The 25,858-nt window shown below is 43.5% G+C and overlaps 3 protein-coding genes across 6 annotated transcripts in view; 2 read left to right on the forward strand and 1 right to left on the reverse strand.

Moving 5' to 3' along the window:
* Positions 1 to 460: 460 nt before the first annotated feature.
* apobec2a (apolipoprotein B mRNA editing enzyme, catalytic polypeptide-like 2a) lies at positions 461 to 2,405 on the forward strand. Its single transcript, XM_061292224.1, has 3 exons — positions 461 to 838; positions 1,374 to 1,598; positions 1,684 to 2,405. Exons 1-3 carry the CDS (start codon positions 612 to 614, stop codon positions 1,985 to 1,987), a joined length of 756 nt encoding a protein of 251 aa, XP_061148208.1. The 5' UTR covers positions 461 to 611; the 3' UTR covers positions 1,988 to 2,405.
* Positions 2,406 to 3,021: 616 nt separating this feature from the next.
* On the reverse strand, positions 3,022 to 23,323 carry fhit (fragile histidine triad diadenosine triphosphatase). 4 transcript variants are annotated; one of them, XM_061291292.1, is made up of 7 exons: positions 23,087 to 23,323; positions 18,897 to 19,050; positions 8,574 to 8,730; positions 7,383 to 7,412; positions 6,170 to 6,238; positions 3,354 to 3,464; positions 3,022 to 3,285 (listed from the first exon to the last, which is right to left on the reverse strand). In XM_061291292.1, exons 2-6 carry the CDS (start codon positions 19,028 to 19,030, stop codon positions 3,357 to 3,359), a joined length of 498 nt encoding a protein of 165 aa, XP_061147276.1. In that variant the 5' UTR covers positions 19,031 to 19,050; positions 23,087 to 23,323; the 3' UTR covers positions 3,022 to 3,285; positions 3,354 to 3,356. The 4 variants fall into 4 exon arrangements, with proteins under 4 accessions (XP_061147276.1, XP_061147278.1, XP_061147274.1 ...); XM_061291294.1 differs by having other exon boundaries at positions 8,574 to 8,719; positions 18,925 to 19,050; positions 23,087 to 23,312; XM_061291290.1 differs by lacking the exon at positions 23,087 to 23,323 and adding an exon at positions 22,206 to 22,331.
* Positions 23,324 to 23,409: 86 nt separating this feature from the next.
* LOC133162236 (receptor-type tyrosine-protein phosphatase gamma-like) overlaps positions 23,410 to 25,858 on the forward strand; it is a 64,991-nt gene continuing 62,542 nt past the window's right edge. The window contains exon 1 of the mRNA XM_061291289.1: positions 23,410 to 23,917. Coding sequence (XP_061147273.1) covers positions 23,824 to 23,917 — 94 coding nt within the window. The 5' untranslated portion in view covers positions 23,410 to 23,823. The remainder of the gene's footprint in view (positions 23,918 to 25,858) is intronic.

Raw genomic sequence — 25,858 nt, forward strand, 5'->3', positions numbered from 1 at the left:
TACACAGCCTTGTAGTCGTCTCATTGCAAACAGGCTGCTTCTCTCATCTCGGGTCTTTTAATAGACATGCCTCACTCAGCTGCTTGAGTGTCGCTCGCACCTTTAAAGGGCAACGGTGATATTTTTAGAGTCAAGCTACAATTGCTATAACTTGAATGGTCTTATTTGTGTGCCAAAAGCAACACTTACAATCCAGAATAGTCTTTTCATGAATTCACCATTTCCAAGTCAAATGACCGGAGGTGTGAGTTAGACAGTACAATAATAATTGCAGGGGATTTAGCACTTCACTAAACCTACATTCAAGTAAAGATCCATAATTCAATTTGAACACTACGTATGAATGTTTACCCAATTGGTATGTATACAAACTACAAATGACCAAAATGTCAGTGTGCCCCTCCCAAATCAGACCCCTCCCTACCCTCTCTCCCTACCTCTCTCCCTCCCTCCCTCCCTCCCTTCTCTCCTATACCACCTCTGTCTTTAGGTTAGTCCATTGCACTGCAGATCTCCTTTGACCTCCATTGCTCTGTCCACGGCTTACTTTTCATTGTCTGCATTTAGTTTTATTTTAAATCCATTTTTCAGCCCACACTAAATCCCAAAGCATGGCCGACAGAAGTCGTATGCCGCGGAGAAAGGATAAACAAGAAAAAGAAGCTGGTGAAAAGACCAAGGATGGGAAGGAGGTGAATCAAGATGGGGAAAATGCTCAACCTAATGGAGCGGGACCATCATCTGAGTCGTTACCTACCAATGATGCCACAACTAATGGAAAAAACGGAGAGCTTCAGGTTGAGCCCATGGAACTACCTCCATTTGAAATCATTGCTGGGTAATTATTCAAAAGAGAGAAAAAACAAACAAAAAACAACGCCTCGCTGCTAGCTGAAATTAGAATTGACTAACCCAGTCAGTACCTTCACATCCTTTGTGACGTGGCTGTAAATGGCATTAAGAAGCTTTAAAATATTACCATTGCTATGTCAGCAGAGCAGCTGCTGTCACTGTAGGAACCCGAAACGTTGACAAAGGATTCTCTTTGAATGCCGCCTGTCACAGAGCATAGTATTTGAGGGGGGACCGCAGTTGTAAAAAAAAATAAAAAATTCAGCTGGCACCCATAGCCTTTGCCAGCAAATAGCAATACCAATCAATAAGTGCACTCGTTGCGTAGTTCATGAAATGTTATTGTTTTAGTTATCAATTAAATACGGAATTCTACAGAAATGCGCCAATCATCAAATCAATGAAAATTGCAAATCAATAAAGCAGTGATATGAAATGTGCCATGAATTGGACGAAATTGCGTGAAACCCTTTGAGGGCTTGAACTACCATAACACCGGAGTGCCTCGTTGTGTTTCACAGCGATCGCATCGATCCTTTTGCATTCAAGTTCCAGTTCAAGAATGTGGAATACTCCTCGGGCCGCAATAAGACCTTCTTATGTTACCTGGTGGCCAAAGGGAACACACCTGACGGGCTTCTGAGAGGCTGTCTGGAGGATGAACATGGCGGCTCTCATGCTGAAGAGGCCTTCTTCACGCAGTGCCTGCCTGACTACGACCCTTCACTCAAATACGCAATTACCTGGTGAATTGACCTGAACCTTATACAAATGCAGCCTCGTTGACAGCAAAAGAATACATGTCGTCAAATGCTATGCCCTTCCTTTCAGGTACATGTCATCGAGTCCCTGCTCTGCTTGCGCTGCAAAGATAGTTGACGTGTTGAACGCCAAGAAAAACATCAAATTGAGCATCTCGGCCGCTCGGCTCTTTGAGTACGAGGAGGCGGAGATCCAGGCTGGGCTAAAGGCCCTGCATAAAGCCGGATGTAAGCTGAGGATGATGAAGCCTCTGGACTTTTCCTATACTTGGGATACATTTGTGGAGAATGAGGAGCAACCTCTTAACCTGTGGGAAGACTGCAAAGACAACTATGAGTATTATCATGAGAAGCTGTCTGAAATTCTGCAGTGAACACAGTCGGCAAAAAAAAAAAAAAAGAAGATAGAGAGAGAGAGAGAGAGAGAGAGGTATTTTAGCAAAGCTGAACGACAAAGGGCTCGGTCGGCCAGCGAGAGAGATATTTTTTTTGACAGAAGGTAACTGGTTGATATTCAGGTCTTTCAAGCAAAGCTGTCATTTAGCATCAAGCGATTTACAAATAAGATATTTCGTACTTCCCCACTGCCACAAAAATGTTGAAAAGTCACTGAGTGGCAAGGTGTGACACCTGAACGGGACTTATGTTGTCATATGGAAGGTGTTTGAGAAACGTGATCACTGTGTGACACTGCCATTGTCTGAGTGCAGACACACACACACACACACAGACAAGTGCAATTTTGGCGCATTACAATAAGAGTATTGTAAATAAAACCATATCTGAAAACAATTAGTTGTTTGATTGTGTGTAATGAGACATCATGCCAGTCCAAAACTTCCAATAATGGACCTTGCATCAGCACATGCCGGATTCATTTTTCTCACAAATTCCGTTTTCAGTATCGAATATGTTGGCGTGATCATGGGACCAAAATGAGCCAATCAATTTGTTTACTGGGAGAGATTGATGGTATTGAAAAATGAAAGGAATAGTTCACTTATTTCGCCATTTTCAACAGGAAAATACTATTCTGTCTGTAATGATCTAATCTATCCTGCTTTGAATCACTCCCAGATCCATCTTGTGTCATTAAAGCCTGTTTTAATCTTCATTCAAGATAAGATAAGATAAAATAAGATAAGATAAGTGATGACAGTTCCAAACAAATCCGTCCGTCTATTTTATCCTAGCGCGTCAAGAAAATGCTTCGCTCCTTCTGGCCACCTGGGGGAAGTATAGGACAGATAGAGAGACAGATCCCGCTTTCGTTGACTGTCTGGGATGATTTATTTACCGGATCAAATATCAGTTCCAATTTTAATATCGAGCAAAATAAAAGTACTATAGCTCCCATCATCGTGTCAGAAGAAACCAAAAAAAAAAAAAACAGACGCACAGGACAGGCCACCATGACACAGATTTATTTCCCCCTGTGGGGAGGGACAATGATGATTCAATAACAATACTATGGCAAGAAGTGGTCAGTTTGGTTGGAGTTTCCTAATAGGTTCTCCCCTTGCACATATTTTTAAAACATTCTATTTCTTCTGTTGGACACACTAGTACTTTAGCAAAACACAATTCCTCCAGGTATCATTGCATCCTCCACTTCATTTTCTTTTCTTTCCCAATCAATCCCTGTTGACTGTGGCATTGCATGCTGTCCTACCTGAAACACATTTCTACAATGAGTGAGCCAGTCAAAGGAAATCGGAAGAAAAATGTTCCTCTATCTACCTTCTAAGAGTTCCCAATTTGATTTCTCAAGACTGCGGCTTCTGCTGCCATCTCTTCCTCCGATCTCCACTTTGAGGGCACGTTCTCATCTTGGTCATCGTGTTTTTGGAGCTGCAAATGCAAATGGCAGTAAGTGCAACATGCAACCACGAATACAGCCATCCTATGAATTTGATTTGATTTTTGTGTCGTGGGTTGTGGCAAAGTATTAACCTCGGCGGGGAGCGAAAAGTCATTTTCAAAAGTGTTTTGGACTCATTTATTCTTTTCTCTATTCTCCTCCTCCTCCTGCTTCTGCTTATATCAGCAGGTAATTCCCTCAGCAGCCCTTCTTCGCACTTTATTTGTTCAACCATTCCCACCTTTGAGCAATCCCATCCAATCTCCAGGATTGCATTTTAATCACTCGTGGAATTGTACACCTCCCACATAATACACTGGGAAAAAAAAAAAAAGTCACAGCGCATAAATTCAGAATGAAGATTTGGTGGCACATTAATATGATGTGAATAGATATGATGCGCTTACAATCTGCCTCGCGACAGCATCGGCAAGAAAAGCACAAGACGAGACGAGGCTATCACAGGAGTCACAAGCGACGTTAAAATTGGCGTCTGAAATACAAATGACGCATAGACTTAGCATGACTTGATGGTGAGCAACATTTCATTACGGTTGATGAGTTGAAACTTTGAATGAATGTCTGTCAACATTTCGGGATCTCTTTTTTTAACTACTATCCCAACCTTGAATGTCTGTAAACATTTTGGTATTTTTCTTGGTCAGCACTTATGAATGCATTTTGATTTCGTAGATTTATATATTTATTGCACTATCGCTAGTAAGTGCTAAAAGATGGGCACTACTAAAATAATCCTAAATTCCGGAGGATTTCCTCATACAAACACAAATTGGTTGTGCTCAAGTTTCAGAGAGAGCCGTTGTTCCTAAACAGTTAGTTCCAATTGGAAGGATCATCCAGCCGGGATGCTCCGTTCCTCACTAACAAGCCATGTAGTTTCTGATCAGGAAAATGAAAAGCGTGTTCATTCTCTATTTGAGCCATCCATTTGGGGTAAATACAGCCACTTTTAATGAGGACTATGGATGCATGGCCACCATCCCATCCCATTCCATTCCATGTCTTGGTGGGATAGATCCCAATTTGCCCATTCAACTCAATCATTGCAAGTAGTAATAATGTCAAAAGAACGGGGATCAAGCACCCCCGCTAAACATAACCTACTCTCTATGTAGGCCTCTGAAAATGTACAAAAAAGGAGATTGCGATCGGAACGATCGTATTGGATACGCACATTGTATTTTCGGCCCCGATCGTTCACAGATGGAAAAGCTACGTATATCGGGCAGGAGAAAGAGAAAGAAATTGCAGCTGATTAACCTCTGGCCACCCCCTTTTCTCCCGCCTGGCTGTTGGACATGGTACAATCGTACGTCAAAGAGGATAGACTTTCATGAAGCTGCTGGCTGGCCCCACATGATGACTGACCCAGGGGTTAACTTGACCTTTGGACCATCTACAAGCCAAGCAGATAAAAAGCCTCCATGGGACTGTGAGCAACAATCAATAAATATACTTGTAACAAACATGGTGGATGGAGGCTTTTGGCAGAAAATCCCCAACATTGGATCAAGAGCCCAAGTCTAAGCCCGTCCGTGCGTGCAATGATGGAACAAATTGAATGCATCTTGGGTGATGAGTGGATGAGTCTAATTCAAAATCACAAACAGCAGAAGGATCAGTTGCGCGGGCCGGTTGCCAACCCCTGGCCCGGTGAGACCTTTTCCCCGTGTACCGATGAGATTGCGCAAAGTGAGATTCCGATGATCAAAGCCACTTTGCCAAGACTTGAGGTCAATGTCGTTTAAATGACCGAGCCTTTATCAAAAGTTGATTCGAGTTTCAAATTGGTTTTCGAAGCAGAAAGCATGAAATGAAAAGTTGGTGATTGCATCCAAGTTAAAGCAGCACTAATCTTACAAGAAACCTCCAGGAATGTTGTTTTATAAAAGTCATTTGACCTTTGTTGCATGTCTTCCCCTATATTGCTGCTACGTACAGTATGTGTGCATGCTGGGTATTCAATTGAATGTTCCCAATTACACCACGGAAGGAAGTATTGCTATTTCCAAATATGGAGAGGGCAGTGATCAGCTAGGGAGTTTGTCTTTGTCCTTCCTCTCAATGTTTGCTATTCTATTCCCATTCCCATTTGGGAGCAGAGATGGAAGAATTTCCCTCTTGTACATGGCCAAAGTCATTTTCACCGCATAGGCATGTTATAAAATGGGGGTGTTTAAAATATCCCCCTGATTGAGCACGGCTCGTGGCAATTCCCCGAAGAAATTAAAAAGAGCCTAAGTGTGGGCTTGTCCTGGTCCATGCTGCTCCTGCCTGCGCAACTGTGACAGTCCCCACTGGACAACGACATACGTACACGGATGCTTTTTAAGTTCACAATGCTACAAATTGACGGATGCAAATGTGAATATTCTCAGGAGAAACGCACAAGACACAAGAATGACTGAATGAAGAGAAGGACTTGAGCTTGTTTGATACCACACTTTGGAAGTCATTACCTTGAGATGTTAATTGTGGATCGCATTAACGTTGCAAACACTACGCGCACATTTCAAGAAAACCTTGTCTGATACGTAATCTTTGTCAGAGTCAGCTTTATTGTTATTGTCGCGCAATGTTGGATGGATGGATTCTTAATGATGTGTATGCTCATGGATTTGTCAAATCAAACAAACGGATGTAGCTGTTCATCCAAAACAAAAAGGTGGCGTACCTCATCATAGATGCTATCATTGCGTTCAAAGTCACCCGCCTTCCTGGGAAGCACGTGGACGTGGACATGCTGCAAGCAAGCAAATAAGACAAAGCAGTTGTTTAGGCATTGTGCTGTGGGTTAGGGGGATCTTTTCAACACAGCCAAATGAATGAATGAATTAATTAATTCACAGACTGGTAAACGAGCAAAACGGTGCTACCGCTTTGCCGCAAATCACAGAGTGAGAAATTCCACCCTGCGTGCCGTGCCGTGGCGTGGCGTGGCGTGCCGTGCCGTGGCGTGGCGCACACCACAGAGACTCCTTAATCTTTCACTTTTAAGGCTGTAATTGACTTTCTTTCACCGCAGCGCTCCTAGCCAACTATTCGGGTGACTATTCAAACAAACTTGGCAGCCTGCATGATTCACTGTGATTTGTTTCTCTGCAAGGGTGGAACATCAATGTCCTCAAGACACTTTTTCGATTGACTTAGTCGGCGGAAGTGTTGTGGCGCCACGAATGCATTGTCAGAAACGCAGCACAAGTAACGTGCCGCATTTAACTGTTAGTAACGGTAAGGTGGTGACTTCCGACGCCGTAAGTCTTTGAGATCTACTTATTGAGGGTGCACAGCCAGGATAGGCTCCAGCGACCCTCATGAGGATAAGCTGTTGATGAATGACGGAAGGGATCATATTGTTGTTGTATTGTACAAAGATCGTATGAATCCCCGGCAGGACTGTTGAATGAAAAAAGATGGCGCCCCTCCTGATGACTCACAATCCTCCTCCTGCATTTAAAATGCAATTCCAAGGCTCCAAATCATCTTTTGTCCCGAGACCCGAGCCAGTGAGTTTATCAAAGTGCATGGGGAAGGCTTGAAATGTTGTTAGATATGCTATACGGGCAATTGTTTTTTTCATCCTATAACCTTGAAAAATGTTCTTGTATACCCACTGCACAATTCGATTCTCTTCTTTTTTTCACTGTCGGTGATGAGTTCTTCGCCATGAACATAGTATTCTTAGTGGATTCCCAGTCAACTTTTTGAATGGTTTCGGGAGATGGGATCATGCCAAAAATATTTGAACCCTTTTAGAATATGACTAAATAATTCATCAATGCCACGAATTTGGAAGTGGAAATGAGATACAATGGTTATTTAATGGTGTATAACTGTTGCGGAATCCTCATGACATATTCAAAAGTTGTGAATTATTTAGTTCTCACCTTCACAGTTTGTCCAGCTTCAGGGCCATCCTAGTGGGAACAAAAAGATGTCATTAGAAAAAAAAAAAATATATATATATATATATATATATATATATTTTTTTTTTCCCCAAGTATTTAAAGGTCACTTTCATCACAATTCTGAAATGAGTATTAAGTGTGACATTTGTGAATTATGTGGATTGGATGCAATAGCGGATAAAGCCATAAGGCTTGCAAAACGCTCAGATTGTATTATTATTGTTATTATTATTTTTGAAGGTCGTACCAGTTAAACAGCTATGGTTAAAAGAAAACAACATATGGCCAAATAGGAGCAAGCTAAGAAGTCAGGAGGACAATGAAAACAGCTTTACTCATCATTAGTAATCTTAAATATATCACATTTTGTAACTTGCCCAATTCTAATTAGAAAGCATGTTCTTCTAATGCCAATCCAATAATGTCACCTTTTTGGTGCAATTCAAAGGATTAAACGGTGTTATTTGCTACAGACCCAAATGTCTTGCTCCTAATTATTGCACATTAGTGCGAGTGAAGAAGAGAGAAAAGAAGACATCAGATGAGTGCTAATTATTTTGTCCCTGCCCTGATCAGAGGGAAACAAAACAAAAAATCAGTCTTGTGTTGCCCAAAACCTTTTGTTTTAATTAACCCAAGATGAGTTGTACGATCCTATTTTCCACAGAGAAATGGCACAATGAGGTGAAAAATTGATACCGCCTGCAGAGAATAGTACTTTAATGTGGTTCTGGGAAAAGGGAGCTGTCACGATTTCAATCCTAATCTTAGTCAACCATTTCCCAGTCAAAGAAAGCGACATCAAGGCAAAGCATTCATTCTCTTTGTTGCTTTTTTCTTGGTTTTTTCTTAACTTTGATTCTCTTACCAACCTGTGAAACAATTTTGTCTGCGAGGGCCACAGTGCACGCTAGGTGATATTTTCATATTAGCATATATATCACCCGTTATGCAAAAAAGGCACTTCAATCTGAGGTGAGAGCCTGTCTACCTTTCACTTATCACAGGTGTCATAGATGGATGTGAATTTATCTTCAACGTATGACACAAGAGTGGATGAAATGTGGCAATAAGGAAAGTACACTTTGATACAATGCGTTTATTGGCTTCAAATGAAAAGCCTTCAATTGAATCCTACTTCAAAAAAAAAAAAAAAAGATTTGATTTGACCTGGATGGCAATGGTGAGAGATGTAGCATTGTAGTACTTTTCCACCACCTCGGCGACTCTCTGGGTGCTACTGAATAAATCGGTCAGCTCATCCGGTCGAAGATCCCGAAAACGCTCCACTCGTCGGAGCGGGCAAACCAATACATCTGAAAAGGTTCTGTTAAGGAAGTTTGGAATTGGAGGAAAAAGTCACAGGTAACAGTTACAAATTTCCATTGATGTTGCCAGCCATTGTAAAACATGGAAACACACACTATTTGACTTCATATTGCTGGATACGTTTACGTTTCTGTATCATCCAAAGAATGGCAAAGATGGAAACACATACGGTAATTTTCGGACTATAAGTCGCGTTTTTTTTCATAGTTTGGGTGGGGGGGCGACTTATACTCGGGAGCGACTGATATACATATATATGTTTTTTTTTCTCTTTTTTGGGCAGTTTATGGCTGGTGCGACTTATACTCCGGTGCGACTTATAGTCCGAAAATTACGGTAGTTGACTTAATATTGCTGGATAGGGCTTATCCAAGCGCATTCTGCTCCCTAAAGACCTGCTACAAGTATTGGATAGTCCGTACTAATTGACCTAACAAGAAGCGCTATTAACGGCTTTGTCCGTTAAAGCAAAGCGAATGAGCAGAAGCGAAAGGGAGGGACAACTTGATTGTAATCAGCGAAGAGATCTCGTCCCGTCTGTGTCTCGGCTACTTGATTCGGGGCTTTGACGATGACACGAAAGAACATTCGATATCCTATTATGATCTGCTATGGCAGTCTCAGGGTTACAGTGCATGTGCTAAAAACAAGGCAGCGCGGATTGGTTTTACATTGCAAATGCAATCACTCCTCGGAGGGAGGCAAGACATCTATCTGTCTGTCTGTCTGTCTGTCTGTCCTCCGACCCCAGCTCCCCAACCGTAGCCCGACTCGCCACACGCCGGCTCAAATGCCGTGGTGCCGTGGTTCGAAACGACCGCAATGCATTCGTTCACATTAGCCTGAGATAAACCTCTTTGCCTGACCCCTGTCGAGCTCGTCTCACAGACCATTTTCACACTCGTCCTGATGTTGTTTGAGGCAGTGGGCTGTTCACACAAGAAAATGACTTGATCGAGGACAAAATGGATGGTGCTGAGGATACAAACAATAAATCAATACATCAAATTGCACATATTGGCCAGACATTGGGCGATTGGCTAGCGATCAGTCCAAGGTGCACCCCCTATTCTGTGGCACATTTTTCAGATTGTGCATCATTCAAATGACTGACACTTTTGTATTTGGACTCTTTTTTCAAAAAGGCAACAGCCAAGCATTTTTGTGCCAGTCAAGCGGATCGGCTCAATGTTTGCTAAATGAACTCTTCCGATTTTTTTAGATACATACGTATGTACATTTTGAATGGCTTAATTAGGAATATATTGGTTCGAACCTCTTCACGTATTGTCTTACCCATGATTTTCGAGCCGCATCATTACGTGGTATTAATGATGTTTACTAAAAATGTGAGAGTGATCCCACGAAATTGAACAAACTAGCATTTGTTAACTTGGAAAGGAAGCTCACTTCCACAATAAATAAGAGGCAGTCATCAAAAAAAACAAAAACAAAAGGAGCCACTCACAATATCACAGGCCATAATGAAGGCAGCAGAGCCTCAAATCAATCAAAATGCCCTTTGGCTTGGCACTGGTCAAAACAAAGAGATCCATCACTGCGGCTGCTGCAACAATTGTCCCTTCCTTGCACAGATTACAGGTTACGGCCCACACACCAATGGCCTCCATCATGGCACATTGGCATACACAGGAGGAAAACAAGGCCGTCAATGGATTCATTAGCAATTGGCAACTTTTACTCTTCCTAATACACGGGTATTGTTTTCTTTTTCTTTTGTTGTTCATCTCTCAAAGCTACAGTGGAGGTTGTCTTGACAATCTCAAATCAAACAAAAAACACTGAAATCTCACATGAAGCTATTTTCTCCATTTAAGTCATTAAACCACCTTACAATGACCTCAATTAGAATATCTCATCCAGCCTCAGGTCCTATTTATTCTTTTTATACAATGGCATACAGCTGTTTGTCACATGTCCCATTACTTTTGGAACGGAACGTACGTACATGTCACGTAAAAAACAAAACAAAAAACGCTGTGTTTTTTATTTTAGGTAAAATTGTCACGTCCATTGAAAGTAATAAAGTAGCTTGCAATCGAAGGTAACTAAGTTGAAATGCGCATCAAATGCACATATTTGGACAAGTTGGTGAAACAACGATTCTATCCTCAACTGATGGAGCACCTGAAATAAAAGCTAACAAGTTCAACAATAAAGGATTGAATCCATTCTGTATTCAACAGATCTCTGCCAATGCTACAACTTTGCTTGGGCTTTCAGGCTGACAAGATGGAGAAAAAAAAGCATGTCAGGAGAAGAATTGCTCTCTGTCATGTTCCTCACACCATTCCTGCCATCACAAAGCAAAAAAAAGAGGTTGAATCAAAATTACCCTCGATTGAGATTTGACAAGCATTGTAGTAAGATTGAAGTCATCTCACTCAAAGAGCGACACTTTCGGGAGATTGGATGATCTTTAAGACTGACTGTCAGTTATTATACACACACACAAACAAAAAAGCAACAATAACTAAACAGCAATGCAGCCATGTGACTTAGTACTTCAATCCACCCTCATCAAGACACAATTCTTTGTGTATGGAAATGCACTGCTATGTCACAGTTCCTATTATTAACGCAGACTATTCTCCATCGGAGACTCAGCCAGATGCTACATCATTTGATTGGAATATAGTCTTGCGTGAAACTCGCACAAAAGGTGAGGAGAAAGAAGCGTATGGAAAGTAGATGCTTGAAATGATGCATGCCCTACTAGCCTCATGAAAGTCACACGAGCACCTGTCGTTTGGATAAATATACAGTGAATGCAAAAAGCGGAGTTACACTGTTAGAAAACAATCTTTGTCAGTAGCTCCCGTAAAGCTCAATCAACATCAAGTCTCGTTGGACTTCAAAATCATTTCTTAACTGTCATGTTGGATGAGAGACTTTTGAAGCAACCGAAGCCAAGGAAAAAAGCTTTGGAGCCACACTCTTGTGTCTTCGGATTGGCCCCGAATAGCTAAGATGGGGGGGAAAGACAAAGCTCAAAAGAATCATTGGGGATACGAAATACAGCTCTCTCTCTCTCTCTCTCTCTCTCTCTCTTAACAAAAATAAGGGGACCAAAAAAGAAAAAAACGATCGCTCAAAAATCATTACAAGGCCTTGTGCAAACCAGGAAAACCGAATGGTACCTTTTTTTCCCAGTTTTTCTGAAAAGTGTTAATCGTGCCTTTTGTGTCCCTTTAAATGCAATCATTAAATGCCAACATTTAGCAATTTGGTAATGCAAACACTAATGACTACAAAATCACACCAATAGCAAACCCTGGATTTTTGCCAGACCAATGACAACGAGTTGAAGAAAAAAGCCCAAACCATTACGAGTTGCCCCTGACGGGAGAAAGAAAGCGCGTCTTTAGAAATGACATTCAAAAGAAATAGAATGGATGTCAGAATGTGAAAAAGCTGTCTAAAGTTGATTTTTTTCGTTTTCTTTTTTCCAATCAATTTAAACCCAAATGCTCTTGGAAGTTACTAACATTGGATTTAAGAAGAAATTGCCATAGATGGGAATTGGCAGGCAGCCTCGCAGCCAGGCAGGCAGGCAGGCAGGCAGCTTTGTTTCGTTCTATCAATGTTGAATCTGATATGATTAGAGTGAACAGCCAGGATAAGCATGGCTAAAAGAGAGACAAAGGGGCACAAATCAATATTTGTGGGAAGTGCTTCCAAGCTTTTAGATAAGGACATCAAATCACTCAACTGCGGCCTCGGTCCTGCTTTTGTGCCTTGTGAAACGGACGACGGACAGGGACTGACTGCATGGCAGGCTGAGGAAGACTTGCTTTTGGGGATCACGGGGCGAAACCTTCACACACTCTGACTTGTCAAAGGGACAAACCTTGTCGGAGGGGTTCAATGCTCCGCGCTTTGCTCGAAGCTTGAATGCGGCAATGCTTTACCAATCAGATCCATCCATCCATCCATCCATCCATCCATCCATCCATCCATCCGTCCATCCGTCCATCCGTCCACCCATCCGTCCATCCATCCATCCACCCATCCGTCCATCCATCCATCCATCCATCCATCCATCCATCCATCCATCCATCCATCCATCCATCCATCCATCCATCCATCCATCCATCCATCTTGTGCTCCACTGTCAAATATAGAAAAGGAAAAGATCATAAAATCAAAAAGATATAATAAAATACAAATAATATAAATAATAATATATCAAGGCCAAATTCTTGAGGTGTTTCAGATACTTGGAGCGGCATGGAGGCGAGGCTCTGCTATTGTCCCCCCGGCTTCTGATGTGCACTTTTTAAAAAGTCACCTTAGCTGCTGAGTTTCCCGTTTGATCACACGCTAGCGCTCGCTCATTTGTTGCAAAGATGGCAGTTTTGAAGGATGACAAACTGGTTCCTGTTGTTTTGTTTTAGCCTCCATCTGGTGCTTGGCCCTCAATGAGCGATTGGAGAAAAGAAAGAAAAGTGCTGAAATGACAATCCATAAATCTCCTTCACTGAGGAAGATTGGTCATTTTGCTCAGCAGGCTTCTGAGGAGAGCCCTTCACATTTACTCTTTGCTTACGTATATGAAGAAAGACGGATGGTGTGGAATTTTCTCAAATATGTCCAGCTCTTGTATTTTTGTCTGGGGTAATAATAATGCTCTTTTTTTGTCCCCCTTGAAGCATTCAACCTGTCAGTTTAATGAACCGAAATTCCCATAGCGCCATCTGATTTTGATTTTTTTCTCATCAAATGATTAAATATCAAATGTCATCACAATTTCATGTCGTCCACACTACAGCGAGCAGAGAAGAAGGCCTGCACCGAGCCGGCTGGCTGGCTGGCTGGCGCTGCCCGAGGCAGTAGTATGTGTCTCAAGTGCTACGTTGGCCGATCCTTTCTGTGAAATTGGTTTGTTAGGCTCCCAAGTCTCCCGCAGAGAATGAGCAGGCTCGGCCGCTCTCCCTCCACTTAGCTGCAATTCATTATACTGCTGCATGCTGGCTGGGTGGCTTGGTGCAGGGGCAGGGGCAGGGGCAGGGGGGCCCTACTGTGCTGGATCCAATAATATGATGTCATTGGAAGTCATTAACAGCATACGTACGTATATTAGGAGGAAGTGACATAACGCAGTTCAGCCCCAAATTGTTCCTTACAGTAATATGTTGTATGCGGGCCCACTCGTCTAAACACATCATCTTAGCTTTGTGGAATAGAAATGAAGCAGCGCATTTCACCCGCTTTTATCCGTCTCAGGCGGCGGGGTGGGGGGGTGACCATTTGTCCACTTGAGCACATTGCAGTTCCCAACAATCAATCACGGACGGCTCTGCAGACTCGTATCATCAGATGTTGTGAGAATGCGTATGAAGTCTGCACACAAATTGGAACTGATGAGTTTTCTCAATCTTTGATGCATTTTCCAGTGCTCTGGTCATTTGACGTAAGCAAATAAATGAATGCTGGATTGCGTCTCCTGTTGCCAGCAAATACAACAAAAACGAGGAGGTTTGAACGGATGACTTCTTTGTAAGTCAGAAGTGACACATGCCACTAAACCAACGCTCGCTCGCTCGCCTGCCACATCATTCACTGTTTTCAGGCTTCTATCCCGCAGAGCTTTCTCTTTGCAGCAGCCACCTGAGCTTGTGCACTCCCAATCAACTGGCCACACTTTGGAGATACGTAGCATTGGTCCAAATAAGAGAGAAGACACAATGAACGTATATTGGTGAGTGAATCAAGCTGCTTCATTTGCAGACGCTCCATTACTCAATGTGAAGACAAACTGACCACAGCTTGAATCTGTTGGAACCAGCCACTGACTCGCAGCAATACAAATCACACAAATCACAACAAGATTTGGATTCAAAAGTTCCTCAAATGGATGTATGATGGCAAACAACTGCTGTACTCCATCTGTTTTGGGCATACGTCCCGTTTTTGAACGCACCATTTGGGGTCAGTTTGGTGATTGTGTAATGACGAATCAATCGAGCCCTGTGTAAAATCTTTATACCTTCTTTATGACCCTACTAAAGCGGGTTAGGGCTCCGGCCAATTTAGCCGACGTTTGCTCGTAAACTTAAGTGCCATGCAAAATGGAACTCGATGAAAGGTCGTACGAACAAAGTTGCGACAGATTACATCCCATGAAAATGGCTTTAGTGGTCGGACACACGCACACACACGAAGCCAAAAAGCTGCAAATGCAAGCACTGAAGGTCCACATTACAAAAAGTTGGAAATGATTCAACATGCCACGTTCCCTCTCGTCATTTTCCCGTTGCCCATCTTACGATCGCAGCCGTTTGGCTTGCGGGCAGCCGTACCGCTCATCCCGATATACATTTGAATTTCATTATACTGTATTTAAATACTAGCCGGTCGGTGATTTGCATGGCTAGTTAGGAAAGGAAACAAATCTTGAGAGGAGTCCAATCGACTGCGCTTGGGGCTTTGGGTTATTTTATTATGACAGATATTCAAACATGTCAGAATATATAACATTGAATTACTTGGTAATTGTGGCCGTGGGCTTGCAAAGAAAAAGGGCAGCCAAGATGTGTGTTAAAGACAGAGCTCGGCCAGTGGTTGTAAAGTATCATTTTATCGGGATTTCATGCATTTGGACGTTGGATTTCCGAACCGTTTATCCTCACGACGTTCGTGGGCATGCTGACTCCAAGCAAAGCGTTGTGTCAAAATCACAGTTGGCTCGCAGACTGCATTGGCTGCGTTCGACACGTAATTCCTCTGGGATAGCAACATGGTAGCGGTGCAAGGGTTAGTGCTGTTCAACAATGTTTCCACACACACAGGAAGGAAGCAGCTGGCCACCACGCAAGAGATGACGGACGGCCAAGCGCCAGCAGGAACGTGCTGGCAACATGCAGCCCACTGCTGGTCAATGGAACGCTCGGCTTAGCAGTGTGTGTGTGTGGGGGGGGGTCTGGCACACTGCATGCATGACACAGATCTGCACCCAAAACAAAAAAACAAAACAATTTCAAATATACACTCCTTGTATTGGAGCCAATTAGATTAGCACAAACAAAAGCAGCCAACAATAGCTAACATTTGTTGGAAGCAACGTTCAGTACGATTTACAGGGCTAAAGCATTGCGGCATGTAAGAAACGCAGAAAAATGTACTACCACCTAGTCTTGGAAAGAAAGGATTAAGGTGCCACAGAAGCGCTCTAATAACATGACAAAGTTCATCCATACGCGCTTTAGCAACATGGCAAGTTCACAAATGAAGCTCTTTTCCCGCTCCAAGCTGCACTTAGATCATCTGCTGTCTTCTCCAGCTGCCAAGTGGATGACAGCTCTCAGCGGACCTATTTTAACAAGAAGGGCCTAGGGGCTCACAGGGAAAGAAAAAAAAAAAAGAGGCATTCCAGCAGATTGCAAGCGGCTCCCGTGGGAGACGCCGGCCGGACCCGCCCGCCGGCTTTCGTGTCCCAACAGTGAGAAGCGCCGGTGTGCAACTCCATCTGGACCACGACATTCCGACAAAGTTACAAGTAAAGCTCAACTCAGCGTCCGAAGGGAAAAGATGGCTGTGAGTTCCATTAGAAAGTTAGTCATCTTGGGACTTCAAGAAAAAATGGAGGTAAAAAAGTCCTCTTTTCTCAAGAGTCATGAATTCATTGTGAGAAGGTTTCTGGCCATTACTGATCAAAGGACTGATTTGCACTCACTGAGCTTTGAACAAGTCACCCATCTCCCACAATGTAGCGCTGCGATGGCAAGTCCAAGTCTGTCCTCACAATTAAGTCACACACACGCCTCAAGTCACACACAAGTTAGTCATTTTTGCATTCACCTTTGAAATACTTGGCCGTTTTATATACGTACATATATCTATATATTCATATGGATGTACGCGCACACACACACACACACACACACACACACACACACACACTGTATTTGTTATGTTGAAAGAGTGCCAAATGTAGACCATTTGTCCAATCTTCCTTTTGAGTTGAGTCCATTTTCACAAGCAACATGCTCATCTGTTCCGTATGACGTACGATAACGTGAACGAGGTCAGGTCAAAAGGGAGATGGGAGTCGTGCCAAGTCAGTCACCTTTCCCGGTGACTCTGTGACACGCTTGCAAGAGGTGAACAACGTTTAACCCAAAGGTGACGCCTCATTTTCCACAGCTCATTATGAGAGAGGAGGGAGCTTTGCATGCTGGGACAGTCGTTAGGTTGGAAACACGTAAAGCTGCCCGCCCGTGCAACTTGGAGCGTCGGCGTCTTCTCAACAAGGTTCTGGCCAATGTAAGCACTACTCCACCAATATACTCAATTGAACAATTGTAGCTTCAAACTTTGAGGAAGCAGAGCATTCTCTCCATCTGGACGACATGTTGAATTATTTGGCTCGTTTCGAAGAGAAACAATGCTAAAGAATTCACCAAGTCAAGTTATCATCCAAACACAAAGTAGGTATCTGCAAGACTCCAGTGTCTGCAGTATCCACTTCATCAAACTCATTTCAGCAATTGGGAGCGACATGCATTGACATGCAAGTTTCTCACGGGAATGAGCTGAGCATTGAAAAAGCTTCTGAATTGCTTATTGCACATTCAAATCATGTCTGCAGCATGAATCATGAATGTCAAATCCTACACACAGTATGTCATTCAATTAGCTGATGTCCAAGAGTACTGCGCTTTATTGCACACTTAGAAAATCAAAATGAAATCAATTCGTACAATTCAAAGAGTTCAAATAGAAATATTTAGATCACAGAAATACGGAATATTTGGCCAACTAAAATAATGTTAAACGAGCGCAATTTGATTTACCAGCTAAATACCCGATTGAAAATAGTGTCCCAGGGTAGAAACTAAGCCCCAAATGTCAAAAATCTCCCTCTCCAAGTGGTGACGAATAGTTACCCAAGTGAATCTTTTTGTGGTGGTGACACAGGTCCGCGTGCCGGAAAGCTCATTAAGCATTCACTGTCATCCTCCATCTGTTCCACACTCGCGAGGCGAGGCGAGGTGAGGCGAGAGGGGGAGCAAGCTGTCCTTTTTTCCCCTATCCTTCATTCTTTCTTTTTTATTCAATCGCTCTTGTATTAACTCTAATCTGCTTTTCTGAAAATGATACAGTCCCGTCCAAAGGCGTTTCAACGGCAAAGTCAACTCCTTTACTTTAGGGGGGGCGGGCATGTTTTATTAGTGTTTTAATAATCATTCTCTGATTTAATTCTCATCACCTGAATTAAGCTCAAAAGTTTGGTGCATGTGTGTTTTCACTTCCAGCCAGTGGCACTCAAGACATGAGAGAGAGAACAATCCATCTCTATTTCTACAGCAATGTCAAGAAGCAAACAGTATTCCCTCTCGTTTGTGTCATGTAAATAAATATAGCGGGTCAATGATCGGGTTTCAAAAAGAGTTGTTCTCCTGAGGCTTCTGCCGCAGGGACCGAATACTCTGTCAAGTCCAGACCCCCTTCCTTCCCTGCCTTTCCCTTCCGGGGGCTGCCCCCGTACCCCTCCAAACTTTTTAATGAGGCTGTTAGCCAAGAAGCAGTAACCTTTCAGCGACGTTCTCTGACCGAGCCATTTGATGAGAGAGAATATTGATAAAGCTGTCAGGGGGAAAAGCTCTGCCGCCGCCGCCGCCATGCTGCTGTGTGAGTCTTAACAAGCCCCTCCCTGAATCCGACATTTTTTGCTCACTTATTAGCATAAGTGGTATCTAGCCTCTTCTGACCTGGGCATCCAAAAGTACTAATAGCTGAAATGACATGCAAAGCGGAGGTTGCAATTAGTCCTACTTTTTAACGGTAAAATGACAGGGCCTGCCTGCCTGCCTGCCTGCTGGAAGGAAGGAAGGAAGGAAGGAAGGAAGGAAGGAAGGAAGGAAGGAAGGAAGGAAGGAAGGAAGGAAGGAAGGAAGGAAGGAAGGAAGGAAGGAAGGAAGGAAGGAAGGAAGGAAGGAAGGAAGGAAGGAAGGAAGGAAGGAAGGAAGGAAGGAACGAACGAACGAAGGAACGAACGAACGAACGAACGACGCATCACACCGGTCGGTATAAAGGTAGCCTTTGTATTCGTACGTTTTCTGCTGTGACTATGGAGAACTTCTGTGTCCATGTATCATTCATTTGACCTGTGAGTTTTCGAATCTGTTGGAGCAGGCCTACCTCCCACCTAGCGAGGGTTCAAGGATACGTCCAGGCACCACAGGCTTCCTGTTGACCAGAGCAAAGGACAGTTCTGTCCGCAGGAACACGGCAGAGGCCTTGATCAGGTGTTGTCCAAACTGCAGGCTTGACATGTTGGCACACCCTGAAAGGCCTGAACAAATGCGGAGACGGCAGTTGGTCAGTGATCACACAAAAGCACATGCTTGGAACTGGATCACTGCTAGTCCAGTCCTGTCCACTGAGTTGGCTGCCAATGACCAGTGGAATGATTTCATCATGCACAGGAGTCCAACAATAAATACGTACATCCAAATGAACATTGACATATGAGTATTGGGAAAACAATATTTTAGGGTTGCCCAAGTCCAGATGACATTTGGTTTGACCATGCTGAGAGTCAGTTATGCTGTCTTGGAACATTCAGAAGCAGTGTAGGAATTCATCGGAGGCCATTTGGAGCAGATACCATTAAAAGGGTGCCTCTTAAGTTTGTTAGATGAAATTTATGTGACCTTGAGAGCATTCATGAACACCATTGGTATTCATCCACGGTGGGGCTTAACTAGATTGATTTCAAGTGCATTCCCTTGGGTTTTGTGCTAAGATCAGTGCCTTTCACCAAGGGCCTTCTAAGGCTACTGAATGGACGGATGGACGGATGGACTTTGAAGATAGGCTTTAGTTTACAGAGAACTCAGCTCTCTGCTAAGTCTTCCCACATGCACATCACAAAGCTCCTTATCCTCTTGACTACCAAGTGCCGTCCGTCCGTCCGTCCACTGGGGAGCCCGGGGATGTGCTGTTGCTTCGAGACTGACATCTGTGCAGTTCTTGTCTTTTTTTCTTTTTTTTTTCCTCTTCACAACCTTCATTTGTTCAGGGAAGGCCGATTTGGAGAAAGCGGAATGGTTTTCAGAAACCACCATTTTGAACGGGTGAATTTTGTTGCTTGACTCAAATTGACATACTGGATGAAACTCTTTTGGCTACTGTAAAAGAGCTTGGTTGTTCTTAATGATATACGCAAGTGTTGGTGGGCAGGAACAACCTTGCAAAATGATGAAAAATTCAACTTTAGAGTAGAAATGAAAACATGTAGTACCTATATTAGAATTTATAAAGACGAATGGAGCAAGTCAAGCCTGAGTCTTTCAATGACAGAGACTATAGCTCCCATTTTAATGAACAAATCAATCTCCATTGTCAAAATCAGCATTTGTATAGAGCAAATGCCTGCCTGGCTGCCTGGCTGCCTGGCTGCCTGCCTGCCTGCCTGGCCGCCTGGCTGCCTGGCCGCCTGGCTGCCTGGCTGCCTGGCTACCTGCCTGCCTGCCTGCCTGCCTGCCTGCGTGGCTGCGTGGCTGCCTGCCTGGCTGCCTGCGTGTTTGCCTGCGTGGCTGCCTGCGTGGCTGCCTGCGTGGCTGCCTGCCTGCCTGCCGAGACCAGACACAATGAACGTCACGGTCGCCCTGGGTGTACTGTGTTCAATGATGGCTTTAAAAGAGAATCTCTTCTGACCAGCCAGATCCAGCGCTCAATCCCTTCTGACCACCCATTCCCTTTTGGCACAGTTGAGTGTTGGCGCCATCTCCTCCCTTGGCATTAAGAAAATGGGCACGCAAGCGTCCCTCGTGGCACGGAGTATGTCAGACAGAAATAATCTCCTTCCACTGATAAACTATAGCAATCTCACAGCCCATGGGAAGCAACAGACACAATTTGAAAAGCAATGGAACAACTACATGGCTTGTGGTGTCGCTGGGATCGTCGAGTCAGAAAAAAAAATGGAGCTCATCCCCCCCTAAATTGACTCCAAACCAATGGACACGACAGAGAGAACTAAATCACCAGATAAGTAAGAAATACAACCACCGACATCTGCCCGACTGCTCTCTCTCTGTTCCATACATAAACATAAATGATGGAGGGGGCCACAATTTGGCATCAACATTTCCTAGCCACGGGTGTCTACCATCTAGTGGTGAATGGTCATATAAGTAACGATTGTTAAAACTACACACTGGACGCACAATATTCACTGACAATCCAACATGTAATTTGTGCCCATTGAAAGAAACAACTTTTTTTTCCCCACAAAAATGAGAGATTGGTGACTGGAGCTACAATCAAAGGTGGATAAAGAGCATCATCACATTGTCAAACCCCACAAATTGAATAAGTCTGTTCCAGAGGACAGCTTTTAGCTATCGTAACACTCAAAGTTAGGTGGTTGGGAATAGTAAATTAGCCAGCTAATGAGCCTAAAATGTTCCTTTGAATTATGACACCTCTGCCATTAACTTCTCGCTCACGTCGTAAGGCTTGGCAAAAAAATTAAAACTTAATCCATAAACACATTCATGATGTCTGCTGGAAAAAAATACAATGATGATCATTTGTTTTTGCATACTGATTTGTATTTTATTTAGTGTGTGTAGCCATCCATCCATCCATCCATCTACAATTTGATCATTCCTGCCATTACAATTTGTTTTTCCGTTATTTCACTCTGGACTTAATGACACATTTGGAAGGGACTCGGAAATGTACGTCCGGATTAAGAGAGGCAGAAAATTACCCAGGGGGTGAGATTTTATGCATTACAGGTCATTGTATGAGAGGCCACTCAGCCACCATTAAGTAAAATGAGGGAACAACAGGGCCACTTCCCACCTGCCACTAATGGGAGGGAGGAGCATGGAGTGCATGTGGAGATGATGCTTTCAGATGTTCCATGTTTGGAAATCACTCCAACACTGAATCCATTTATAATGCACTGCATGTAAGTACATACAATAATACAAATTGACAAATAGAAAGCACATCTAAACAGTCGTCAACAGAAAGCAAAAAGCGAAGCATAAACTTGACGACGACTGAGCTTCAGCTACTACATGTCAAAGTTCTTTCTTATTCATTGTTTTAGCAGGCAGGCAGACCAATTGAGAACACTTTCTCATTCCCAACGGCGACCTGTGTGAAGTGTCTTGCCTAAAGACTCAACGACATGGGACTGAGCTGGGATCGTACCTCCAACCATCCGGTTACTAACCGACCCGCACTACTACGTGAGCCACAGTCGCCACAATTGTGAGTCAAATCATTGACGTCTTTAAAAGTCATAGAGACAATAATCGACATCGCATTTAAAAGCGCAGGCGGGCTTGCTTATGTGTGGAAAGAAGCATATTAGGCCTGCTCGCTTCCTGTCGGCAGGAAAACACTATTATACAACTGAATTGCAACGAAAAGCACTGCAAAGTGCACGTAAAATGGGCTGGATTCAGACGTGTGTTTTGGACTTACCAAATCCGGAAAAGATGACCGTTTGCCGTTGCATTGTGGTTTCCGTAGTTTTTATTGAAGGGAATTGCTTTGAAATGTACATTGAAGGAACTACAAGTTCCAGTAGCAACGTTTTTGTTATTGTTTTTTTATTGAACGCCCGTGTAAGTACATGACAACGGCGCGTATCATAATGACATAGAAAATACAAATAAACAGTGTATATTCTACCAAATAAAGTAGGGTTAGCAAATGTAAAAGTGGTGTTTTCCATGTCTCGTAAGCATGTGATCACAACAGACTAGGATCCAGACACAGACTTAAAACGATGAATGTATATCGTGCCCCCTCGCGTCTGAAGCCAGACAGTAGCCATCTTACGTTGCCACTAAAAAACAAACAAACACTATTCACTATTGCAATTGTGCCTTTCAGAAGTCAAATTGACGTTTTGCAGTGGATTTGTCCCGGTGGGCTTTGTTTTCATTTCAGTGTTTATGGTTTTGTCATGTCCAAGGTTACTATTTAGGAGACACCTAGGGAGGGATATATCTTAAATTGCCTGGCTGAACGACAAGTGCGTCAAAACATCTCCCATGCAGCAAAGGTTAGTTGCTACAACCACCTTCAAATACAGTACTTGGTAGCAGTGTTGGGCAAATGACTTCCAAAATGCCATCCAGTAGATTCGAAAGTAAGACATTTCTGTAGAAGAATGAGTTACTCAATCTTGTTATTCTAAAGTGACTTGACCGTAAGGTAAGTGCAAATGTTTGTCTATGTGTGCCCTGCAATTGGCTGGCAGACATTTGAGTGTGTCCCAAAGTCAGCTGGGAGAGGCTGCCAATATTTTCCAGAACTCTTTTAATAAAACATTGACTTAGAAAAAGTTGATGCAGTACCTTTATGGCGCGCGCTCTCGCCACGATGTGCGACGGACGAGGCAAAATGACGCTCGGTGGGGAGTTGCCATGCAGTCAGTCAGTCAGTCAGTCAGTCAGTCACTCTCCTGTATCAGCTGTCAGTGTCAGTGCTTCTCCAGAATGCTCGCTTCATTTGTGCAGGCGCTAGGATCCAGCGGAATAGTTCGATTCCTATCTGTCTCCCAGCGTCTCTCTCCACTTCTCCTCTCCTCTCCTCCTCCCCTCTCCTCTCCTCCTCCCCTCTCCTCCCCTCCCCTACTCTCAAGACTATTTTAAAGTCTCCCTGTCATACTTGGCTTAATAGACGTGACTTCCCGGATGGATGTGGAAATGCGCATCCTCGAAAAGCACCAGTGACTTTCTTCTCCGTGGCTGCACGGACGCCTGGCTGCCGAATCTTTGGTGTCCTGCACGCGCTAATTGGAGCGTCGCTGCAGTCTGGTCTGGTCTGGTCTCGTCTCGTCTTGTGCGTGTATCAAATGCCGCGCTGTAGCTGACTGCTACGCTCATGTTTGAAAAGATCGCGGTGATGCTGGGAAAGGAAGACTCTCACCTGGACCTCTCGCATCATTTTCTCGCCCGTCGCATCCGCTGAGCGGACGGTGCATCTTCAGGCTCTGGCCGTGTCGCCGATTTGAGCGGGGGGGAAAAAAGTCAACACGTGTGGCTTTTTTTTTTTTTTTTTTTTTTTGCATGTGGACGTGCACTAATTTGCAATGTGGAGACTACTGCAAATGTGTTACTACTGCTGCTGGATTTTCTCTGGGCTCGTACCCTCCATCGTTTTATTCTGGGCCGAATGCCATCCCGGTAAGTTTCATCATCCCTCCCTGCGCATGTCAACACAGGGCTTCATTTGGTTGGCTTTTGTATTTTGTTGTTTTGTTTTTATTTTAAGAACAAAACGGTCAAGCTTTGTCGTGGAGGAAATCCTTCCCCTTTTTGCCTCGGTGCTGGTAACATTCCAAGTCCCCAGCTTCTTCGTGCTCCATCAGCACTAGTACAAGGACTGTCAGAAGCTCGGGAGGAAGCCCCGCACCTCTGTGACTGTGATTGTGACCAGCCATGCCAATTTGTGGTACAACTACAGCGTGTCCTCCTCATCCTACCCCAGGTCCCAACTTGCTCATGATTTGTGACTTGTTTGTTTGTTTGTTTGTTTTGTTTTGAACTCTCTTTACAAACAAATGGTAGGTATTGTATTGTAGGAGTGATCGAGTCTGGTCACACACAAACGCATCAAACCAGAATTGATCGAATGCTGTGTCAGGGTATAAAGTTGATAGAGAGAGAGAGAGAGAGAGAGAGAGAGAGAGACCTTGATGAACTGAATGACTCTGAATCAGTTACTTAAATGTCCTCGTAAAAAAAACTTATTTCAAGCATTTAATCAATGTAATCACACTCTATTGAGTATAATGCTTCAGAGTGTTGATGTAGTATGATTTTTGAAGTATCAAATGTTCTTCGCCGTTATGAAGCGGAAATTGGCTCCCTCCTGCGTGCAAAATGAAAGATTGAAAACGTTCCACTTTCCATAGGATAACAGATTATCTGACGCTTGTCCAGTCGTGATCGACCGACGTATTTGCTCAAAACCCTGAGGCTGAGGAAAATCTGTCTGTTGTCAGCCAAAGAATGAATGATTGACTCATGAACGTTTGATTACACTCTGGACCCTTGGCAAATCCAAATCTCTGCCTTAAGACTTGGTGTCATGTTCAAATTCACGGTGCCCTGAAGCGCTCCATAGATATGACATGGCTAGTTAGTCATTCACTTTTAGCCTACTTGTCATCTTGCCTGGAGTAGCACCTACAGTGCATATGTTTTGGAGTCTACAGAGATGCCCACACGCAGCTTCTGCTTGACCATTTCCATATTGTTACTATTTAGTCACTCATGCAGCTTTACAGTTGCTCCAAATGTTTCTCGTATTTGTCATTTGCGTGGGTGGTAGTGTCGCTCGCTGCATTTGTCATTCAGCCAACGTCTGGATGGAGACCAAGATGAATGCGTTGAAATATTAGCAGTATTTATGATGAAATGCATTTTCAGAGCCAATTGTCTTCATATGGTCCCGTCATAACGGTTAGTAAATAACTGCCATCTCATTCATTGGTAAATCACCACGCTGAGCTCTTTACGCTATGTGTGAATTGGATGCCTTTCTGTGCAAATAATGAAAGCCAGCAACTTTTGTTTCCAAAAAAACCCCCAAAACATTGGAACTGTTTTATGCAGATTCATCTTTTATATTTAGCATGTGCAGTACACATTTTTTTCTGCAGTCTTTTTTTTTTTCCACTTGACTGGGAGAATGAGGACGCTGTCTGCTGATACGGATGTATCACTTAGTGGTCATTTGTGAAGGATAATACATTTGGCTTCAAATGAAATGGAAACGTTTCGCTATCAAATCAAACCCAAATGAGAAATTGCATGTTTGCTTCCTGCTGTGTGGTTGGTGACATCAGTAGGAATGTGCAGACACACGCAAACACAATGGGACAGCAAACATTGCTCTTGCCCTTTGTTGCTTTCTTCCCTCCAATCTTTGGCTCTGGCTTTAGATTTCATTCAGCGCTCTTTGCTGAGCTTGACCACACGCTGTCATTTTATTGGCTGTTGGCGAAAGACGCTGGCTGGCTTCTAGTAAATGGCTCGCGCAGAGATGAGCGTTTCTCTCCTGCTCAAGTTCTCTCGGCATCTATCGCAATTTAGTAAAGTGGATATTTTTTCACCAATGGT

Source organism: Syngnathus typhle, linkage group LG11 (assembly GCF_033458585.1).
Source record: "Syngnathus typhle isolate RoL2023-S1 ecotype Sweden linkage group LG11, RoL_Styp_1.0, whole genome shotgun sequence".
Lineage (NCBI taxonomy): Eukaryota > Metazoa > Chordata > Actinopteri > Syngnathiformes > Syngnathidae > Syngnathus > Syngnathus typhle.